This window comes from Lutjanus erythropterus, chromosome 3 (genome assembly GCF_056507025.1).
Source record: "Lutjanus erythropterus isolate fLutEry1 chromosome 3, fLutEry1.hap2, whole genome shotgun sequence".
Lineage (NCBI taxonomy): Eukaryota > Metazoa > Chordata > Actinopteri > Lutjaniformes > Lutjanidae > Lutjanus > Lutjanus erythropterus.
In genome coordinates, this window is record NC_139319.1 from 1090493 (window position 1) to 1108405 (window position 17913).

The 17913-nt window shown below is 41.3% G+C and overlaps 2 protein-coding genes across 3 annotated transcripts in view; one reads left to right on the plus strand and one right to left on the minus strand.

Annotated features, from left to right (window-relative positions):
* Positions 1-1116: 1116 nt before the first annotated feature.
* On the minus strand, positions 1117-10785 carry rcor3 (REST corepressor 3). Of its 2 annotated transcripts, none has more exons than XM_084714570.1 (12): positions 10443-10785; positions 10277-10333; positions 9351-9428; positions 9204-9256; positions 7505-7666; positions 6626-6750; positions 5297-5375; positions 4625-4861; positions 4165-4242; positions 3609-3666; positions 2598-2842; positions 1117-1527 (listed from the first exon to the last, which is right to left on the minus strand). In XM_084714570.1, exons 1-12 carry the CDS (start codon positions 10564-10566, stop codon positions 1117-1119), a joined length of 1707 nt encoding a protein of 568 aa, XP_084570696.1. In that variant the 5' UTR covers positions 10567-10785. The 2 variants fall into 2 exon arrangements, with proteins under 2 accessions (XP_084570696.1, XP_084570697.1); XM_084714571.1 differs by having other exon boundaries at positions 4625-4840; positions 10443-10778.
* A 3295-nt stretch (positions 10786-14080) lies between these two features.
* The window catches only part of LOC146329330 (voltage-gated delayed rectifier potassium channel KCNH1-like), a 52543-nt gene continuing 48710 nt past the window's right edge, over positions 14081-17913 (plus strand). The window contains exon 1 of the mRNA XM_084714564.1: positions 14081-14299. Coding sequence (XP_084570690.1) covers positions 14227-14299 — 73 coding nt within the window. The 5' untranslated portion in view covers positions 14081-14226. The remainder of the gene's footprint in view (positions 14300-17913) is intronic.

Here is a 17913-nt window from a genome sequence, read left to right on the forward strand (position 1 = left end):
CGGTGACCAGTTTTCTACTAGTGTAGTGAACTATCCCTTTAAGAACTGACCCCAGAGCAGTCACATTAACAGTGTTTCCCCTAACATTGTTACAGGATCCCTGCACCTTTTGCATGAAGAAAAATATTTTATGTTGTGAAGTCTTCATTGTCAGATGAGACTTTTAATTAGAAATTTTATTTTGAAAGTACGCACTTGTTTCCTTCCTTCCTGTCGCTCTGCTGTCTGTAATGTCTCTGGCTTCGTTGTGGACTGTAAGTCACAGACGAGGTGTTGTCAGCCTCATGTAGCTCAATAACTGGATTCTCTCTGTTGTCCATGATGTCGTTCTGTCTCGTCCATGTTAAGTCTGTTTATTGGATCAGTCTAATGTCTGTAAAGATTTGTTTCAGTAATTAACCTGTGGAAATTTGCCTTGCCAATAATACGTACCGCACGTCCACGGGAGAAAGGACTTGAGACTAAAAGATTGATTTTTGGATTGTCGGACCATGCAATGGAAAGTTGATTTGAATCTATTAAATTATGTTTTTCTTTTTTTAAACTCAGTCCTATTAAAGACACATCAGTGAGACACGCCGGCCGACATGTTCCCTCATCACACCTACTAGAGTGGAGCGACTGGACTAATATGGTATCTGAGATTCCATCACTGGTTTTGTGTTTTTAGAATCAGAATCAGAACCAGAAATACTTTGACAGTGTTTTTTACTGTGTCACCTGTGTTTGTGTTTTATGTCCCAGTGGAGACAAACTGACAAAGAGAAAGGACCCAGGATTGAGCCCTGTGGGACGCCAACATGTCTGGTGAGGATTAGCCGAAGCTTTAATAATGACTGAATGACCTCTTGTTAAACATCTTTTACAAAACGAAAGATTTTAAAACCAGGTGTCCATCAACCAGCAGGTACGCTGCATTTAAGTCCTGTGGGAAAGACGATCTTCAACCCTGAAAATACTCTAAAATACTGTTCACCAAACTATAAAAACTTGTTTTGTGTAAATGCGTCACCTTTATGTTCACGTGTGATGGGAGTGAAATCAGAAGCAGTGAAAGTCGTGATCTCAGATTTCCCCACAGGACTTGAATGCAGCAGACTAGATATTTTCTGTCTCTTAGTGGAGGGAGGAAGACGAGGCCGTCTCTGATTGGTGGACGGTCATGCCAGGGGGCTGCTGGGCGGAGCTTGGACCAGATCCCCCGGGGTTGCCGCAGAGGGTCATGGGAGCTGGGGGGCGGGGGTTGAGGCGGGGTGGCAGGGGGTTGGAGGGGCGGATGAGAGGCGGAGGCTGCTGCAGGGTGGGGCGGGGCTGGAGGAAACGGGCCTGCTGTTGGAGCGGCGGCGGCTGGCGGTGCAGGGAGGGCGTGGCTGGGAGGGAGGGCCGCAGGAGAGGAGGGGGCTGATGGAGGGAGGACGTGGAGGATGAGGAGGAGGAGGAGGAAGAGGAGGCGCTGGACGTCACCGGAATCTGAGCTGCAGAAGAAGAGGAGGCAGCAGGAGACGCACCTGAAGAAGTCACCTGACCCTGCAGAGAGGAGAGGGCGGGGCCATAATTACCTCACTGTGAGTCAGCATCATTTACATTTAATTACCTCAAACTGTCAGAAGAACTTTTCAACCTGTTTCCTCAAGATTTTCTGTCTCAGTGAGTAACAGCAGTGGACCTGAAGATCTGTACTCAAGTACAAGTACTGTGACATCACTGTACTCAGTTACAAGTAAAAGTACCAGTGTTAGAAATATACTGAGGTAAAACTACAAAGTATTCTTCTGAAAAACTACTCAGATTAATAGTTACTTTTTAACCCTTGATGTTTAATCAGTTCCTCCAGGAAGTTGTGATGTTGATGATTCATGCATATCATCATCTGACCAATCGTTTCAGCTTCCTGTGAGCTCCACCAATCACAGAAGCTCCCCACACAAATGTCCTACATGTCAGTCTCAACGAACCGGCTCAGTGTGTCATCATTTATTTATTTTACACTTTTTATTTTACACAAATAAAGAACCTTAGAATTAAACTTGGAATAAGAAAAAACAAGAAAAATGAAAATGAGAAAAAATTGAAAAAAAGTGTTTTATATCTTATTAATTATATTTTTAGTTAAGGATTATCAATTAAGGAAAATGCACAAAATCCTGGACCCCAACAGGAAGTCAAGTCTGCAACACATTTAGAAACGATAAAAGCACATCATCAGATTTAATGTGATGAAGATGTGAAAAGACTCAAGTGGGGGGTGGGGGGGCAGAACCCCAGGTTGGGAACCAATGCTGTAGAACATAACAGCAGGTGGAGATGATGCTCCACGAAGAAGAAGAAGAAGAAGAAGAAGAAGAAGAAGAAGGAGAAGAAGAAGAAGAAGAAGAAGAGTGCTGTAGATTCCAAAAATGAGTCCCAAAAATAATTATTGAAATAACTGAATGAATATCATAAACATGTGATCTTCAGTTGTTCTACTAAAACCTGATGGATGATTTAGAAAACGTTCAGCAGGACTGTGAAGCTCACACATATTTCAATATATTCCTCAGAACATCCAGACACAAAACAGATCAAACATAAATACTCTGTACAGCTGATCGTCTCACCTCTTCGTCCTCTTCGTCGGTGCTCTTCCCTGACGGAGTGGTGGAGCTGTTCTTACCCTCCTCTCCAGAGGTGGCGCTGTCTCCATTGGGAGCTCGTGTTCCCTGTTCGGCCTCCCACTCCTGCAGCACCTCGTCCAGGTTGAACCGCCGCCGGTAGTTCACGAAGAAGTTCTTCACCTGGCCCACCGTCTTGTTACCGATGACGTCGGCGATGGCCTGGAAGTCTTTTCCGTATTTCCTGACACCTGAAGAACGTCACAAACAGTTTATCAATCGATTCTTCAGCTGCTGCTGAGATGATCTGTGGAGAAACTGATGACTGAAGGAAAGTTGGCCAAGAGCTTCAAGTCCCAACTGTGATAATAAAGTCCAATATTCACTCTGTTCTAACTCTACTACTTTATTTCCAGCAACTTCGTGTGGAAATACTTCAAAAGATTAAAGATTGAAGAAGTACGGTGCGCGCTTCCTGCTGGAGTCGCAGCTGTAGCCTCTGAAGGTGAACAGAATATGAAATCTGTCTCAGCTCAACAGAGTGACTTTAAAAACCCAAAATGACTCGCAACATGTTTGACTTGGGACAAAACTGTATTTTGAAGGGATTTTGAATTTTACTTATTTCAAAAGATCAAATTCTTGACTATTAAACCGTGCAACAGGCCAACCTCTTACTGATTTAACTTCATATTAAATGTAGACGTCTTACACAAAACGTCCCATGTTTTCATTTCACAGCGTCGTCGTAGTGAGCAGACATTTTACTTTTTAAAGTGTCTCAGAGTCTCTAAATGTTCATCAGAATACACATTTTTAAACCATAATTCTTACTGATCTTTGATTTAGAAGGACGACAGAGTCGACACGTTATGGTTGAGACACATCTGAGAGAAATATTATTGAATGAATTTGTCTCTCCGTCATGCGTGTGATTGGTTGGTTGGTTGGCTTTCAGCTCCTGTCACACCTGTTACCTGCTAACCTGCTGTTCCAACCAATAGAGATGAAGCTCACCTTGAACAGCGAGGAGCTGCTCGTCTGTGGTCCAGCGGGCGTTCACCTTCTGGTTACACTACGAGAACAAACAGACAGTTTGAGACAGGAACAGAGGTGTGCAGGTCACACTGCCCTCTGGTGGTGGTTCATCAAAACTAAATAAAACCTTGGACATACACATGAAGACGCCGTACACTGGGAGGAGCCGCGTTTTTTCTGCATTAAAAAGTCCTGTATCATTTATAATTTGAACCGATTCTCTCAGTCATTCCCAAACCCTCGGGTGAGTCACCGGAGATTTTATCCTGATCACCAAATAAATAAAAGTCTGTCGAAGAAAGTTTGATTCAAATCTATTACAGTAATTCTGATTTTTTTTTCTTGATGAGAGGACATTAAAAACAACAAGATGATAACCCGGCATAAATGCAGATTGCAGATTAAATCAGAGGTTCTCATTTTTTTTCTCAGCCAAGGAGCTTTTATACGACAGAAACACACTGGATTTTTCCCCGTTCTACAGGAAGGAGGAAAAAATATGTATTTCTGAGGTGAGAGCATGTTGTGTTTGTACCTCAGGCAGCCTGAACTCTTCAATCCCAGACTCCAACATGTGTTTCAGCCCGCTGTTCATCTGTTTGGCGTTCTGCACCTGAAGAACGAGACAGAAAACAGTCTGGCTTGTGTCCTTCGTGACCCCTGTGCATTCTGGGAGAGCACTTTGACGACAAATACCATGCGCTCCACCTGTTTTTCCACTAATTGATTAATTGTTTGGTCCATGAAATGTCAGAAAATAATGAAAATCAATTAATTCACTACAATCTTGTCAATTGAAAAATAGTTCCAAACATGTGAAAAGAGGTGGAGCGCATGTCCATGTGCTCCACCTCTTTTCACATGTTTGGACCTATTTTTCAACTAGTGATCAATCTGGCAATAATTTTTCCACAAATAAATCAGTTGTTTGGACCTTAAAATGTCAGAAAATCTCTCTCTTTCATTCTGCCTCAGGTCCCTGCAGCGCCTCCTACCTGTCTCTTGAGGGACACCAGCTCCATGTCCAGCTGACGGAGGAGGGTGTTGGCGGCGGAGGCGCTGCAGGACACGGCCACCACGTCCTCCTGGGTCAGGTACATGCCTTTCGGGGGGCGGCAGCGGGAGCGCTGGTGGTGTCGGTGCTGCAGCGTCTGGTGCTCCCGCCGACCCAGCGCCACCTTGGAGCCCGGCACCACCGGCTCCACCTGGTTCTGCGAACAGAGCAGGACGAGCTGATGAAGGTAACGCCGTACGGAGTTCAGAGAGGGACAAAATATGACATTAACGTTTAATTCTTTTTCTTTTGTTACAGTCCTTTTAATTCACACTTTTTCATTTTACTTTTTTACTCATCATTATATCATCGTATCTGGTCAAAAAACGATAATATGACAAACTTTATTTTATCACCTCGGCCACGTCCACACTTTGGAGCACACGACATGTTGTCAGTCACAGCCTATATGATCAATACTTATTGATATCGACTGGTCTGAAACTTCACTCACTGTTATCGATCATTAATCTTACCTATAACTAACTGTAGTCCAGATGTTTTAGAAATAATAATTACATAAGTCCACCACAGCTGTATGTAGCTGGATGTTCTAACCTGTTGCCCTGTCTCTTATTGTCATGGCAACAGCAGCCCAGGCGTGTCCACGTACCTCTTTCTTGGTTTCCTTGTTGGGGTCGTAGTCGCTGTCGTTGGCTTCGATGGGATTGGCCTCCTCCATCTCCTCGTCACTACGGCAACAACGACAAGCCGAAATTCAGTCGTTACACGTCATCACGACAACGGCAACAGCAAGAAACCCAAAAAATAATTGACAACATGTCAGCGTGTTGACAGTCGGACAACGCGTGGAGCGCAGGACGGTAACGTCTCAGGCTCAGTGACGGATAAATACCAGCTGTCTGTGACCAAAAAAACTCTTGTTTTATGTTGTTTTAGTGTTTATTTTGTAGAATATTCCTGATGAATTTGGCGCGTCGTTTCTAATGTGTTTATTCCCAGAGGCTGAGACGATGTTGGACTGATTACTGAGGGACAGCTGAGACAGTCGGGTGTTTCTCAAACTAACCCTTCCATTTATTTCCATGTTTATTTCACAGTAACGAGCTGCTCACTGTACATTATTCTTCACATACTATTTAGTAGACACTAGTAGTACAAAGTATTTACGGTTACTGTAGTGGTAACTACAGACAGAGAAGTGACCAGACCAGAACATTTTTTATCATTTGTTATTTTATTGGTCCGATCCGAACCGTGAGTGTTGTGATCTGATGCAGCCCTGACGTCCACTAACAACTGAAGAGGAAACATCCAGGGGAGCTTCAGCACCACCTGCTGTTCAGACCTGCTCATTACACCCAGCTGAGACCCATAATAACTCGTCTCCAAACTCATGATTGATGATTCTGTCGTCTGGGATCACAAATAGCATCTTTTTTTTTATTATTTACAGATGATCATGACCTATCTGAGTCCTGTAGGACACACGAGAAGTGTGCTGTTTAAAAGTTCTGAAGTCATTTTGTATAAAGTGACTGAGGACATATGATAAATACTTCTATTGATACATACTCAGCCCTGACATGTTGTCCTCTCCAGCTACATTGATCTGTCTCAGTATCGGCATATTTTAGCTGAAAAATATCAGCAATATTAATACCCGATCTGACAGATCATCACAGCATTTGCTCTCTTAAGTTTTGAGATGAACTTTACTGTAAAAACTAAGTGAACATCTGGGGAGTCTGAACTGTTCTTTGTTGTCATGGTGACGTGGTTTATCTTTCTGATCCTTTCTCATCCTCAGGTGTGTAAAAACTACACATATGAACTTCATTTAAAAATACAAACGTGAAATTATTTATCTTATCAGTATCGTCCTCAAGAAGCAGTTAATTTAGTGGTTATCAGTATCGTGCGTCCCTGATCCTGACAGTGCGTCAGGGTTTGTGGCGTCTGCGGTCAGTCCTGATCTCACCTGTCGTCCTGGTTGCTCCTGTTGGCCAGTTTGCGAGCCTGTCGGTCCATCAGACTCGTTCTGGAGCGAGTCTTCTTCCAGGAGTAGTAGTACTTCACCAGGCTGGAGATGGATTTGTCAGGTAACTGAGTGGGACACAATTTAAAAAAAAAAAAAATCACTGTTTCGTCCAGACGATGTCTCGCCCTGACTGGACACGAGGAGACTTTGTGTCAGTGTTCTGATGCTGAGCTGAGCGGGACGAAGGATTTAGATTCTGTACTTAAACCCCCTACAGTGAGTTTATCAGAGAGAAGATTTTCTGTTTCTCTAAAGTTCTTTAGACATTCTGCTGGTTTGTTAACCCGTCGCTTCCCGGCACTTATGCACCTCTCAGCAGAGATGGGAAGGAACAGGAAGATGTCTCACTCTCTACTTCCATCAGCTCCGGAAAAACAATGTCTAGCATTAAAAATACGTGCGATGATGTAACCAATGAACTGCTGACAATTCTGAATGAAATCTCGTGAGATCGTGTTCCCTCTGGGACGATAACCTCGATAACATCCTGAGTCGTCATTTTAAAATCGTGTGTGTGTGTGATCAGAGAGAACCGAGGTTGGAGAGATTCTGCAGCGCTGTTTTCCTTTTGTGGACTAAAAGACCTGACCTTCAGTCAGCACCAGGGTGAGTAGATGATGACTGAATTTTCACTTTTGAACAAACTCTATATACAACAGTGTTAAAGTGTTGCCAGCTTCATGTAGAGAACGAATCAGTAGTTTGGACTTCTGAGGTTTGACTCTCGGCCTTTGGACTAATAATGATGAGGCAGCCCTACATGATACTGTGCATAAGAGACCAGTTTCTGTTGTTGTTGTTGTTGTTGTTGTTGTTTACCATCTGCTGGATGCGGTGGAAGCTCTTGCCATGGAAGCTGAAGGCCTGTTCAAACAGCACCTTGTCCTCCACCGTCCACTCGTCTGGAAACGGGGTGAAATTCGGGAGGTCGGCCAGAGACTTCTCGATGTTGTGTTTGTGCCAGAAGAGCATGCCAAGGGCCTACACACACACACACACACACACACACACACACACACACACACACACACACACAGTGTTAAGCGTTTAAATGAAACCATCTAACTGTTTCTGTGTGGAAATATAAGGTAAGCAGGTGAGAAAAATAACTGGTCTGATCTTAAGTTTTCTCTCCGGGGTTTCTGACTTAAAAACAGGTGAAAAAAAAGTGTTTTTGTGTGTTTGTTGTTGTAATACTCATGTTCCAGTTTGAACTGGTCCATACACTGTAAACACAACGGAGAAAACAAACCTCACCAGCGACCAAATTTTCTTTTTGTTTCCACGCAACACCAAAATAACTTTGTTTTTTCTGCAGCGCAGACTAAAATGTTTTGAGCCTCCACTGAAATGTCCTACAAACATGAAGTCAACTGAAAAACTTTAAGAAATTGTGAAAAAGTGATCCAATCACAATCTTGTCAATTGAAAAAAGATCCAAACATGTGAAAACAGGATCTATTTTTCAACTAGTGATCAATCTGGGAACAAGTTTTCCACTAATTGATCAGTAGTTTGATCCCTAAAATGTCAGGAATGTTGATCAAAGTCTAAGATGACGTCCTCAAAAGTCCACAACTCAAAGATATTCAGTTTACTGCCAGAGAGAAAAGTTTTTTTAATGTACTTCACCCCCTTGTGACCAAAATGAGAATTACAACAACAAACACAGAGAGGAGGAATTTTGTCAGTGAAATTTTTCACCTGTTCTTAAAAAGGGACAGTTCACCCCAAAATCTAAAACACTTACTTTGCCTCTCACCTGTAGTGCTGCTTATCCATCTAGAGATTTCAGCTGTACAGATATCTGACCTCTCTCAGATATAATGAGACTAAATGGCACTAAAAAAAATCAAAACCAGCGTCTCTGTCCAGAAACCAGTGAGCAGTTCCATTTAGGATCTACTTTCTTTCTGATAGGAAGAAAGTAGATCCTAAATGAAACTTCTCACGAGATTAAAGGAACATAATGCAGTTTGTTTTTCTTTTTTTAAGCTTTAAATATTATATGTATGTTCGATCCCTCAAATTTCATTTATATTTTGCTCTAGTTGTAATTTCATATTTAGTTTAATGATTTATAATTATTAAACTGACCAGTGAAAGTTCAGTTTCAGTGCCCTGATGTCATTTTGTACAATAAAGTTTATTATTAAACTGTAAAATATCTCACCTCCAGGACAGATCATCATCCCAAATGTTTAACAACTATGTTTGAGAAATTATTGCAATAAAAAGTGTGTTTCTATATGTATTTTATTTGTCTGAATTTTTTACTCTAATATCAGAATTTATAGGGAGGCCTTTATTTTTCTGCTGACTCTGTCTGCAGCAGTACGATGCTGAGCTCTGATGTCAGGACTTCTACCTGTGACTGTGCTGACCGCCATCGGCTGAAGGTAAAACACTGACTGTGCAGAAGTACTTCATACAACCACCCTTCAAAAACACTGAACTATCCCTTTAATTAAAGGGTCTGGGTTGACAGTTACCCTTTAACGTGGACGTGCAGACTCACCTGCTCCACGTTGTATCCATGTTTCTCTTTGGCGATGGCGATGTATTCATCCACTGAGGATGGACAAAAAAACACACACAGGTCAGACTCATCAGAGGACCTGATAGAGGACTGCTGCTGCGTAAGGAGGACAGGAAGTGGACTTACATTTGGAGTCGACGATGGTGTGATATGGAGACCAGACCAGCATCCCTCCACTGTCTTTATCCGAGTACTTAGTGGAACCTGAACGTGAACAGACGTCTTCATTAAGAAGGCTGCTGTGTTGCATCATGGGAAATGTAGGATCCAGTGAAATCCTGCAATCAATTGTTCACCATTTCCTGATCCACTATGGACCAACCAACTGATTGATTAGTGTAAAAATTATTGCCAGATTGATCACTAATTGAAAAGAAGTGGAGCTCCACCTCTTTTCACGTTTGGACCTGTTTTTCAAATGACAAGATTATACACTTTACTATTTATATTTTGCTTTACATTTATTTATTTTTTTAATTTTAATATTTTTTTGAAATTTATTTACTGTAGTGATATATTTATTCTACTATTATTACCAGTAGTAGTAGTATTGTCAATAATATAATAATAATATACTAATACTAATACTACTACTACTACTACTACTACTAATAATAATAATAATAATAGAACCAATGTGTTATTATTATTATTATTATTATTATTATTATTATATTGATAACAACAAAAACAAAATAATAATTACCAGTGTATATGAATACACATTATATGAGGGAAATATTCTAAATGATTTCAGAATTGTGGAGGGAAAATGAAGCAGACCAATAAAAACAAACCAGCTCCTTTAATCTTCATTAATTAATTAAAGATTCATTAACGTTAAAAGTTGTCGGTGAGGTAGCCTCGGTTCCTGTTTCTCCTGCAGCCTTTATGACACTTTATAGCGCACAAACGGCCGTTAATAACACTTGAGCTGCAACATTGAGAGTGTTGTGAGAGCTGACAGCACAGCGGCGGTGTGAGGCTGCAGCCTGCATGTACCGAGGCTACCACCGTCCGTCAACTCCAGCCACAGACCAGCAGAACCTCACCGGGCTCGAACTCGGGGATGTTGGCCTGATAATCGGCTCCGACCCGCATCCCGACATCTGGAGGACACACACAGGAAAGACAGGAGACACGCTCTGAGTCAAAAGATTCACGTTAAAAACGAGCAGTACACCGGAGCGACAGGAGGGTGTTCGAGGCTATACTCACCGTGTTCGTCGTCGCTGCCGCTTTCGTCCGAAAAATGTCCGTTGGAGGCGTTGGACGGACTCTTGGTACCGTTGGAGCGACCTTTTCCTAAATACTCGGAGCCTTTGTCCATCATCCCCGGCATCTCCGCGCTCAAACTCGCCGTTTTTCAGCCGCTGTGTCCGGACAGAAAATGTCAGCAGGAGCCGCTGGAGGTTTTTTTTCTCTGTTGCTGTTCGCTCGCCGTCCGCAGCTCCGGCCGTGTCGCTGTCGCGCTCCTCTCTTCGATGCCGCCGCGGCGTGTACGCTCACTTCAGGCTGTAGTACATCACATAGAACAACGGCAGGGCCTTTTTCAGGTTTCATGTAGTTTTACGGTGTAAATCGGTTCATGTGAGGCGGGTTTGTGCCGCGTTAAAGCGCTGATTGAGCAGGGTCTAACCACCGCGGCGGAAGGCTTTCTACGCACCGCCGGGCGGTAGCTGCTGCGGCGCCTGTGTCCCGCAGATCCTTCCGCCGACATAAACTAATACACTAAAATAAAAATTAAACAGAAACTTGAATTAAAACCGAAATTTAACAGCAACAAAACTTAAATTAAAACAAATAAAAGCAGAATAGAGCCTAAAATATTTGAAAATAATAAAAAAAATACAGATAAATTAAACTGTAAACGTCATAATTTCATTTGAACACGTGTCCAGTGATTGAAATTTTAAATATGATGACATTATTACATTTTACTCAGTAAAACTGGTGAATTATGATGATAATTCAGCCTGTTGTTTTTGTGTGTCCTGCTTGTTTATCGCTGTGTTCCTGCACTGAGTCTGCGCGGACAGCAGGGGGAGACAGAGGTCAACAAACCTGCATCCAACATCTCAGTCCTGCAGGTCATACTGACACACACACACACACACACACACACACACACACACACACACACACACACACACACACACACACACACACAGCTTCTACCTCAGTCTGGCTGATGAAGGGGCGTCAAACTCTGAGCCCTTTGACATGAATGAAGTCACAGCTGATGAACACAAACTACTGGAGCAGCTCAGAATTAAAGGACCCAAACTCTGATCTCATCTACTAAACTTTTTGACTCAATAATGTTCAGCAGTGATGTAAATTAAATAAGAACATTTACTAAAGTACTGAACTGAAAAACATTAATGAGATACTTGTACTTTACTTGATTATTTTCAGCTTCTGCTACTTTATACTTCTACTCTGATAACTTTAGATCAGTAAAGTCTGTTAATGATGCTGATTGATTTTCAGGACGATCGGCTCAGCCGTCTGAGGAGTTTGATAAAACTGAAAAAGTTATAAAAGTTGACATTTTCAAAGCAGAAGAATGTAATTGAATTAACTGAATGATTAAAAATGGTGAAAGAATTTTAAGTTTAGAAGTTTTTCAAGATAGTTGTAAAAACCTAAACTTGAACATTACAGCGCCACCTTGAGGTCAATCAGTGTCTTTTTTGTTGCCTGAGCAGTGTGTGGAATTGGCAGCCAACCTTTTGGTAAATTTCATCTTACAGTTTTTGCTGCACAAACACTTTTAGCTGAGAAATACAAGAAGAAGAAAGAAAGAATAATCTGACCAAAACAACAGGCGTCTTGGACCCCTAAAAATATATTTACTTATTTTGTATTTAGATATTTTTTTTATTATTTTATTTGTTAATTTATCAAATACAAAATATCATATAGGTTCTTTGTACAAACAAAGATTGATGAATGTGTGTAGATGGAGAACAGTCGGATTTTTATTTAGGAACAAGATTTTCTCACCTGCACGACTGCAACAACCCATGAACTGTGCGTAGTTTTACCTCCATGAGGCCCGAAGCAAAATTGTGTTCAGAGGTCGTCCTAACTGGACGGACGGTCAACCATTGTAAACCATTAACCACAGCTGACAGCCCACTGCTCCCAGTATTTATATTACATTAATCATCACTCGCTGTCAATCCATTAACTTCCATCTTGCATTTGTTTAGAGCTGTAATCTGTACTCATCAAGTACTCTACTGATTTTGTACTTTACTTTAGTTCCATTTTATTCAACTTTATACTTTTACTCTACATCCCAGAGGCAAATACTGAACTTTTTAATCTACAAAGCTGAAAAAAGTCTGTTTTCTGACTTTTTAGAGATAAATGGTTCTCAGAGGACAGTGATGCTACAGACACGAGATGATCTTATAGACCATGATGCATTGCTGTAGATTAAACCAGCCAACAGTGGTTTATAAAGTAGTTAAACTGAGCTCAACCTCACCACTCTCTGGATGTTATTTTCTCTTTAGTTCTGCTTCATCCTCTCATCAAAGTTGTAAATATTGACACCTGCCTTGACACGAGGGGGAGGCGGGGCTCTTGTGTACCTTTTGGGGTCCTACGCAACTTGTGGTGTTCATGTAGGGCTCCGCACGGTGAAGCCCGTTCAAAATTCAGACCTGTCTCTACCTGTCAAAGTCGATATTCGGTAAAGCAAACCGCTCAGCTGATTCACCAAGGGAACGAACTGGTTGCTGCTTCAGTGGAAAGGTAGTTTCAAGCTCAAAGCACGTATCAGGGCGTCGGTATCTGACCACCTGAGTCCAGTTTTTATGCTAAGCTACGCTAACCAGCTGCTGATCAATCTGAACCCACCCTGACGTCACTCACTGGTTTGCATTCTTAGGTTTGACATTACAGAGATCGGCATCTTGGCTTGTGGCAACCAGAGCGTGCTCAGTGCTGACGAGAGCGTGGAGGGTCGTGGTTTGTGGATAAAATAGAACCTTTCACGACATCAGAAAGGCTTTCTGGCAATCACAAGGACGTATTGTCAAGGCAACAAGAACTAGCCAATCACAATATGGTAGCAGTAGCCAATCAGAGCACAGAAGGGCAGAACTAGCACAAATGTCAGGTTCTGAACATCTAACTCTGGTCAAAAGCAAATAATAGAGAGCTGAAGCCACGCCCCCTCCGTTGGGCCCCATGGGACCTAAATATTTGTCGACGAGGAGAGAGAAATTATTTTCTGATTCAGTTTGAACTGAGCCATGAATTAAACATACTGTTTGTCAATTTAAAAGAGATTTTTACAAGTCAAGAAACTCTGTTTGTTGTAGTTTAGTTTAATTTTCTGTGAAAACGTCAGTGAGCTTCGTCTCGTACAACAAACGTCACCGACATCAATCTCACTGTAACCTTACCTTAAACAGGATTACATCATCTGGACACAAAAAACGTATTATTTAAGTAAATTTAAAAAATAAAGGTTGACTGCATACAAAAGAAAACCATGCACATTTAACAGTTTTCATCAAACAGTTGGTTCAAACTGAGGTCCCGCCTCTCACTGGCCCCCCATGCTGCCCTTGTCTAGATACGCCCCTGCTGCTGAGCTCCAACTGGGGTAAATATACATGAATGTTTTTATAAATTTGTGTGAACTGACCCTTTAATTCATAACGCCTTCAGTGATGTAATGACGTATGCACCAGTTCTTTGTCTCTCTCACTGTCTGTAGGTGTCTCTTTACCACCTGTGTATCTCTCTCTCTCTCTCTCTCTCTCTCTCTCTCTCTCTCTCTCTCTCTCTCCCAGTCTATCATTAGCTCTCTCCATCACAGACAGCCTCTCTCTCTCTCTCCGGGGCTCGTGCCGCAGCCATCTGCCAATCAGGAGCCTGCAGAGAGAGCGCGAGGCAGAGACACAGGGCTGGAGGTGTAGAGAGCGCGCGGGGCTCGGCTGTGCCTCCTCGCGCTGCAGGAGGACCGACGTCAGTCAGGATGGCGGGAGGACGGCGGGGTCTCGTGGCCCCTCAGAACACGTTCCTGGAGAACATCGTCCGCAGGTCCAACGGTAGGATCCGGTTCCGTCCGGTTCACCTGCGGTGATTGGCTGTGTGTTGTGTGGTTCTGTTCGGTGGTTTCATCATCAGGCAGCTCTGCTGTGATTGGCTCTGTCATTTAGAAAACCTGCACGTGTCGTAGTAGGCGAACATTCGACTCGAGATTACTACTTTAAAAACGTAGTCAGTAATCTGATTACTCCCCGTTACTTTGAGATTAGCCTAATATAGTGTTTTTAGAGGTGAAACTAACGATTATTGTCATCATCGATTAATCACTCGATGATTTTCTCAATTAATCGATTAGATGTTTGGTCCATAAAATGTCGTCCTCAAATGTTTTTGTCCACAACTCAAAGATATTTAGTTTATATTATATTCACATGTAGGAATTGTTTTCATTATTGATTAATATTTTTTTCCATTTATTGATTAGTTGTTTGGTCCATAAAAAAATCAGAAAATGGTGAAAAATTGATCCACAGTCTTGTCAGCTGAAAAATAGGTCCAAACGTGAAAAGAGGTGGAGCTCGCGGACGATCAACTAGTGATCAATCTGACAATAATTCTTCCTCTAATCGATTAGTTCTTTGGTTTGATCAGTGTTTCCCAAAGTCCAAGATGACGTCCTTTAATGTCTTATTTTGTCCACAGCTCAAAAAAATATTCAGTTAAGTGGTAAAGAAACCAGAAAATATTCACATTTAAGAAGAACATTTAATCAATAAATTGTTTTGAGTCATTTTTTAATGACATATTTTTAGCTTCAGCTCTAAATCGATGAATCTCCTCACTGTTGCAGGTCTTCATCAGCTTCACCTGAGGCAGGAAGACGTGGACATCTGTGTCCTCCATGTGTTCAGATTTATTATTCAGCCGTCAAGACACGTGATCAGACAAATTAATCAGTTCATCGGTAAAATAATCTACCGATTAATCGACATGAAAATAATCACTAGGTGTGGCGCTACTAATTTGTAAACCACGTCTCTCACTGTTGTTTTTGTGGTTACCATGGTGATGGCAGGTTAGAAGAATTTAAGCATCATAAACTCTGAATTCAGCAGCTTGTCACTGTGCTTCAGGTATCTGAACTTTACTCAAGATTTTATTTTATTTTACTTTTCCTCCCTACAAAATAATCTGAAACATTTTCTAAACAGACTCGTTACTTTAGTTTGAATGACTTTGAGGTGAATCATTGATTTTTTTTTATTTTACATCATCGTGCGCCGCCTTCCAACATCAAGACTGATTTCAAACTAAATGGACGATACAGGAACACATGGAAAAGACGATTCACTGATGGATCCATCAGAGGACATCACACAGGACAGACGGCACGAGACGGAAACAACGTGAAAGAAATGAGAGGAAAAACAACATTAAAGACATGAGATGAAATAAGTTCTAACTAGGGCCGGCCAATTGGATGAAAGTATCGCCCGCCGACAGATTCAGACCATCACCAGCTGTTTTTTTGGGGGGTGATTTTTCGTGGCAATATTTGCTATTTTATTTAGCTAATGTCTGCAGAGAGACAGCCGCTGCTCCACAGCGCCGTCTTATCCTGCCACGACCAGCTGAACACACACACACCCAGCCCGAATACTGACTGGACGAAAACTACATTAAAGATGTAACAAGACCTGAAAAATGACAAAAAAGACGTAACAAGAAAAAAAGTCACATAAAAGACATAAGACAAAAAAAAATATTAACAAGAAAAAATAGACGAAAATGATGTAAAAGATAAAAAGATATAAAATGAAAAACTAGGTTAAAGTTGTAACAAGACAAAAAAGAGATGACAGGATGATAAAGACATAAGACAAAGAACAATAAAAAAGACTTAAAAAATTCATAAAAGATTTTGAAAAATGATGTAACAAGACAAAAACAGCATTAAAGATGTAATGATGAAAAGGATGGAACAAGATGAAAACTTTCGTGAAAGAGATGAGATGAAAGTGATGAAAAAGACAATAAGACAAAGAACGATGCAAAACACTTAAGAAAAAAGTAGCAACAAGACGAAAACAAGATGAAACAAAACAGACAGACGGAGACTCTGGTGGAGAAAAGCTGAGGGTCAGTTGTCTTTGGACAGTCAGTAGAAATGTCCTTCAGAGGACAACTTTTTACTTTTAAACTTTGAGGACATTTCAGAGCCTGAACTTTTTCACTTTTACTGCAGTAAACATGTTGAATCAGTACTTTTACCAGAGTTCTTGTTTTTTCTGTTACTGAACTCTCTGTGCTCTGGACTAAAGACTGAGTGGACTTCTGCGTCCTCCGGCGCAGAGTCGAGAGGACCCTCCGCCATGTTTACGTAGAGAACGATGATGGCGGCGGTGGCGCTGTCTGAAAACACCTTCAGTCTTGTTTTTTACTTGTTAATGTCCCAAGACGGGAGGTGTGAGGTCTTCACAGGACAGTTGTGTGTATATGTTGAGAGCACACACACACACACACACACACACACACACACACACACACACACACACACACACACACACACACACAGAGCTCTGTCAACAGAACCACAGAGACATATTTCTCTGTGTCAGACGTGTGTTTCCTGTTTAAACTCGACTGTAAACGACCAGCGGCTCCGCGGCAGTCGGGCTGCTGTTTAATTCAGTGTGACCACAAACTGTGGCTGAACAATTAATTACCGTGGTTTTATGCCGCTCAGCCCAATGCACCCCAATTAATTAAATTACAAAGGATCAAATCAAGCCTTAAACTCTAAAGAGCTGCGAGCGTCCCCGAGAGGCTGCGGCCTTCATTACACACCACAATCAGAAGAGCAAACATTTGTCCTGACGGGGGCGCTACAGGGGAGGTCAGGGGGTCACCGACAGGAAGAGGAAACATCCTAATTAGTGACAGAAGTTGTGAGCTGTGGAACCATTTAATAAATTCTCTGTTAAATCTGAGCTCTGCAGGGAGTTTGACTGATCGAAGGTTATTGTTTGTCTGAATTTTAACATCTTTACATGTTTGGAAGAGTCAGATATTCACTATTATTAATCATTAACTGAACTAATGGGATATGAATTTAAAACTACTGTGATAGTAAATTAAAAAACACAAAGCTGTTTTTCCTCAAAGCATCTGTATTTTTATTTAAATATATATATATATATATATATGTATAAATGACACAAAAGACAATGCCATCATTTTTACCGCCACAGGTGGTCATACTGACCCCACAGAAATTGCTAGACTAATTAATTAGACTCAATTATTAGGAATAAAGCAGGGGAGACCAGGGACGGTTGTAACACTTTTTGTCTCAGTGCCTATAACTCAGAGTAACATTACTTTACTTATTATTTCTGACAAACAGCAACTTTTATTTTTGTACTTTTCTCCAGTCTTTTCCCACAGGCTGTGATTATTTATTGTGATGGTTCGAGGTGGAAATTTGTTCTTATTTATGTTAAAACAACATTTTTATAATTTTATAAAATACATTTAACTGTTTCTGTCTCAGTGATTCTAGATTAATGTGAAATTATGTCATGAATACTGATATATATACATATATATATATATATACACACACATATATACATATATATATATATATATATATATATATATATATATGTGT

Coding starts and splice junctions, on each gene's coding strand:
- rcor3 (XM_084714570.1), bottom strand. CDS start 10,566: ATGCCGGGGATGATGGACAAAGGCTCCGAGTATTTAGGAAAAGGTCGC. Junction 5,376..6,625: donor AGGAGCAACCAGGACGACAG/GTGAGATCAGGA, acceptor TTGTTGCCGTAG/TGACGAGGAGATGGAGGAGG. Junction 3,667..4,164: donor AAGAGTTCAGGCTGCCTGAG/GTACAAACACAA, acceptor TTGTTCTCGTAG/TGTAACCAGAAGGTGAACGC.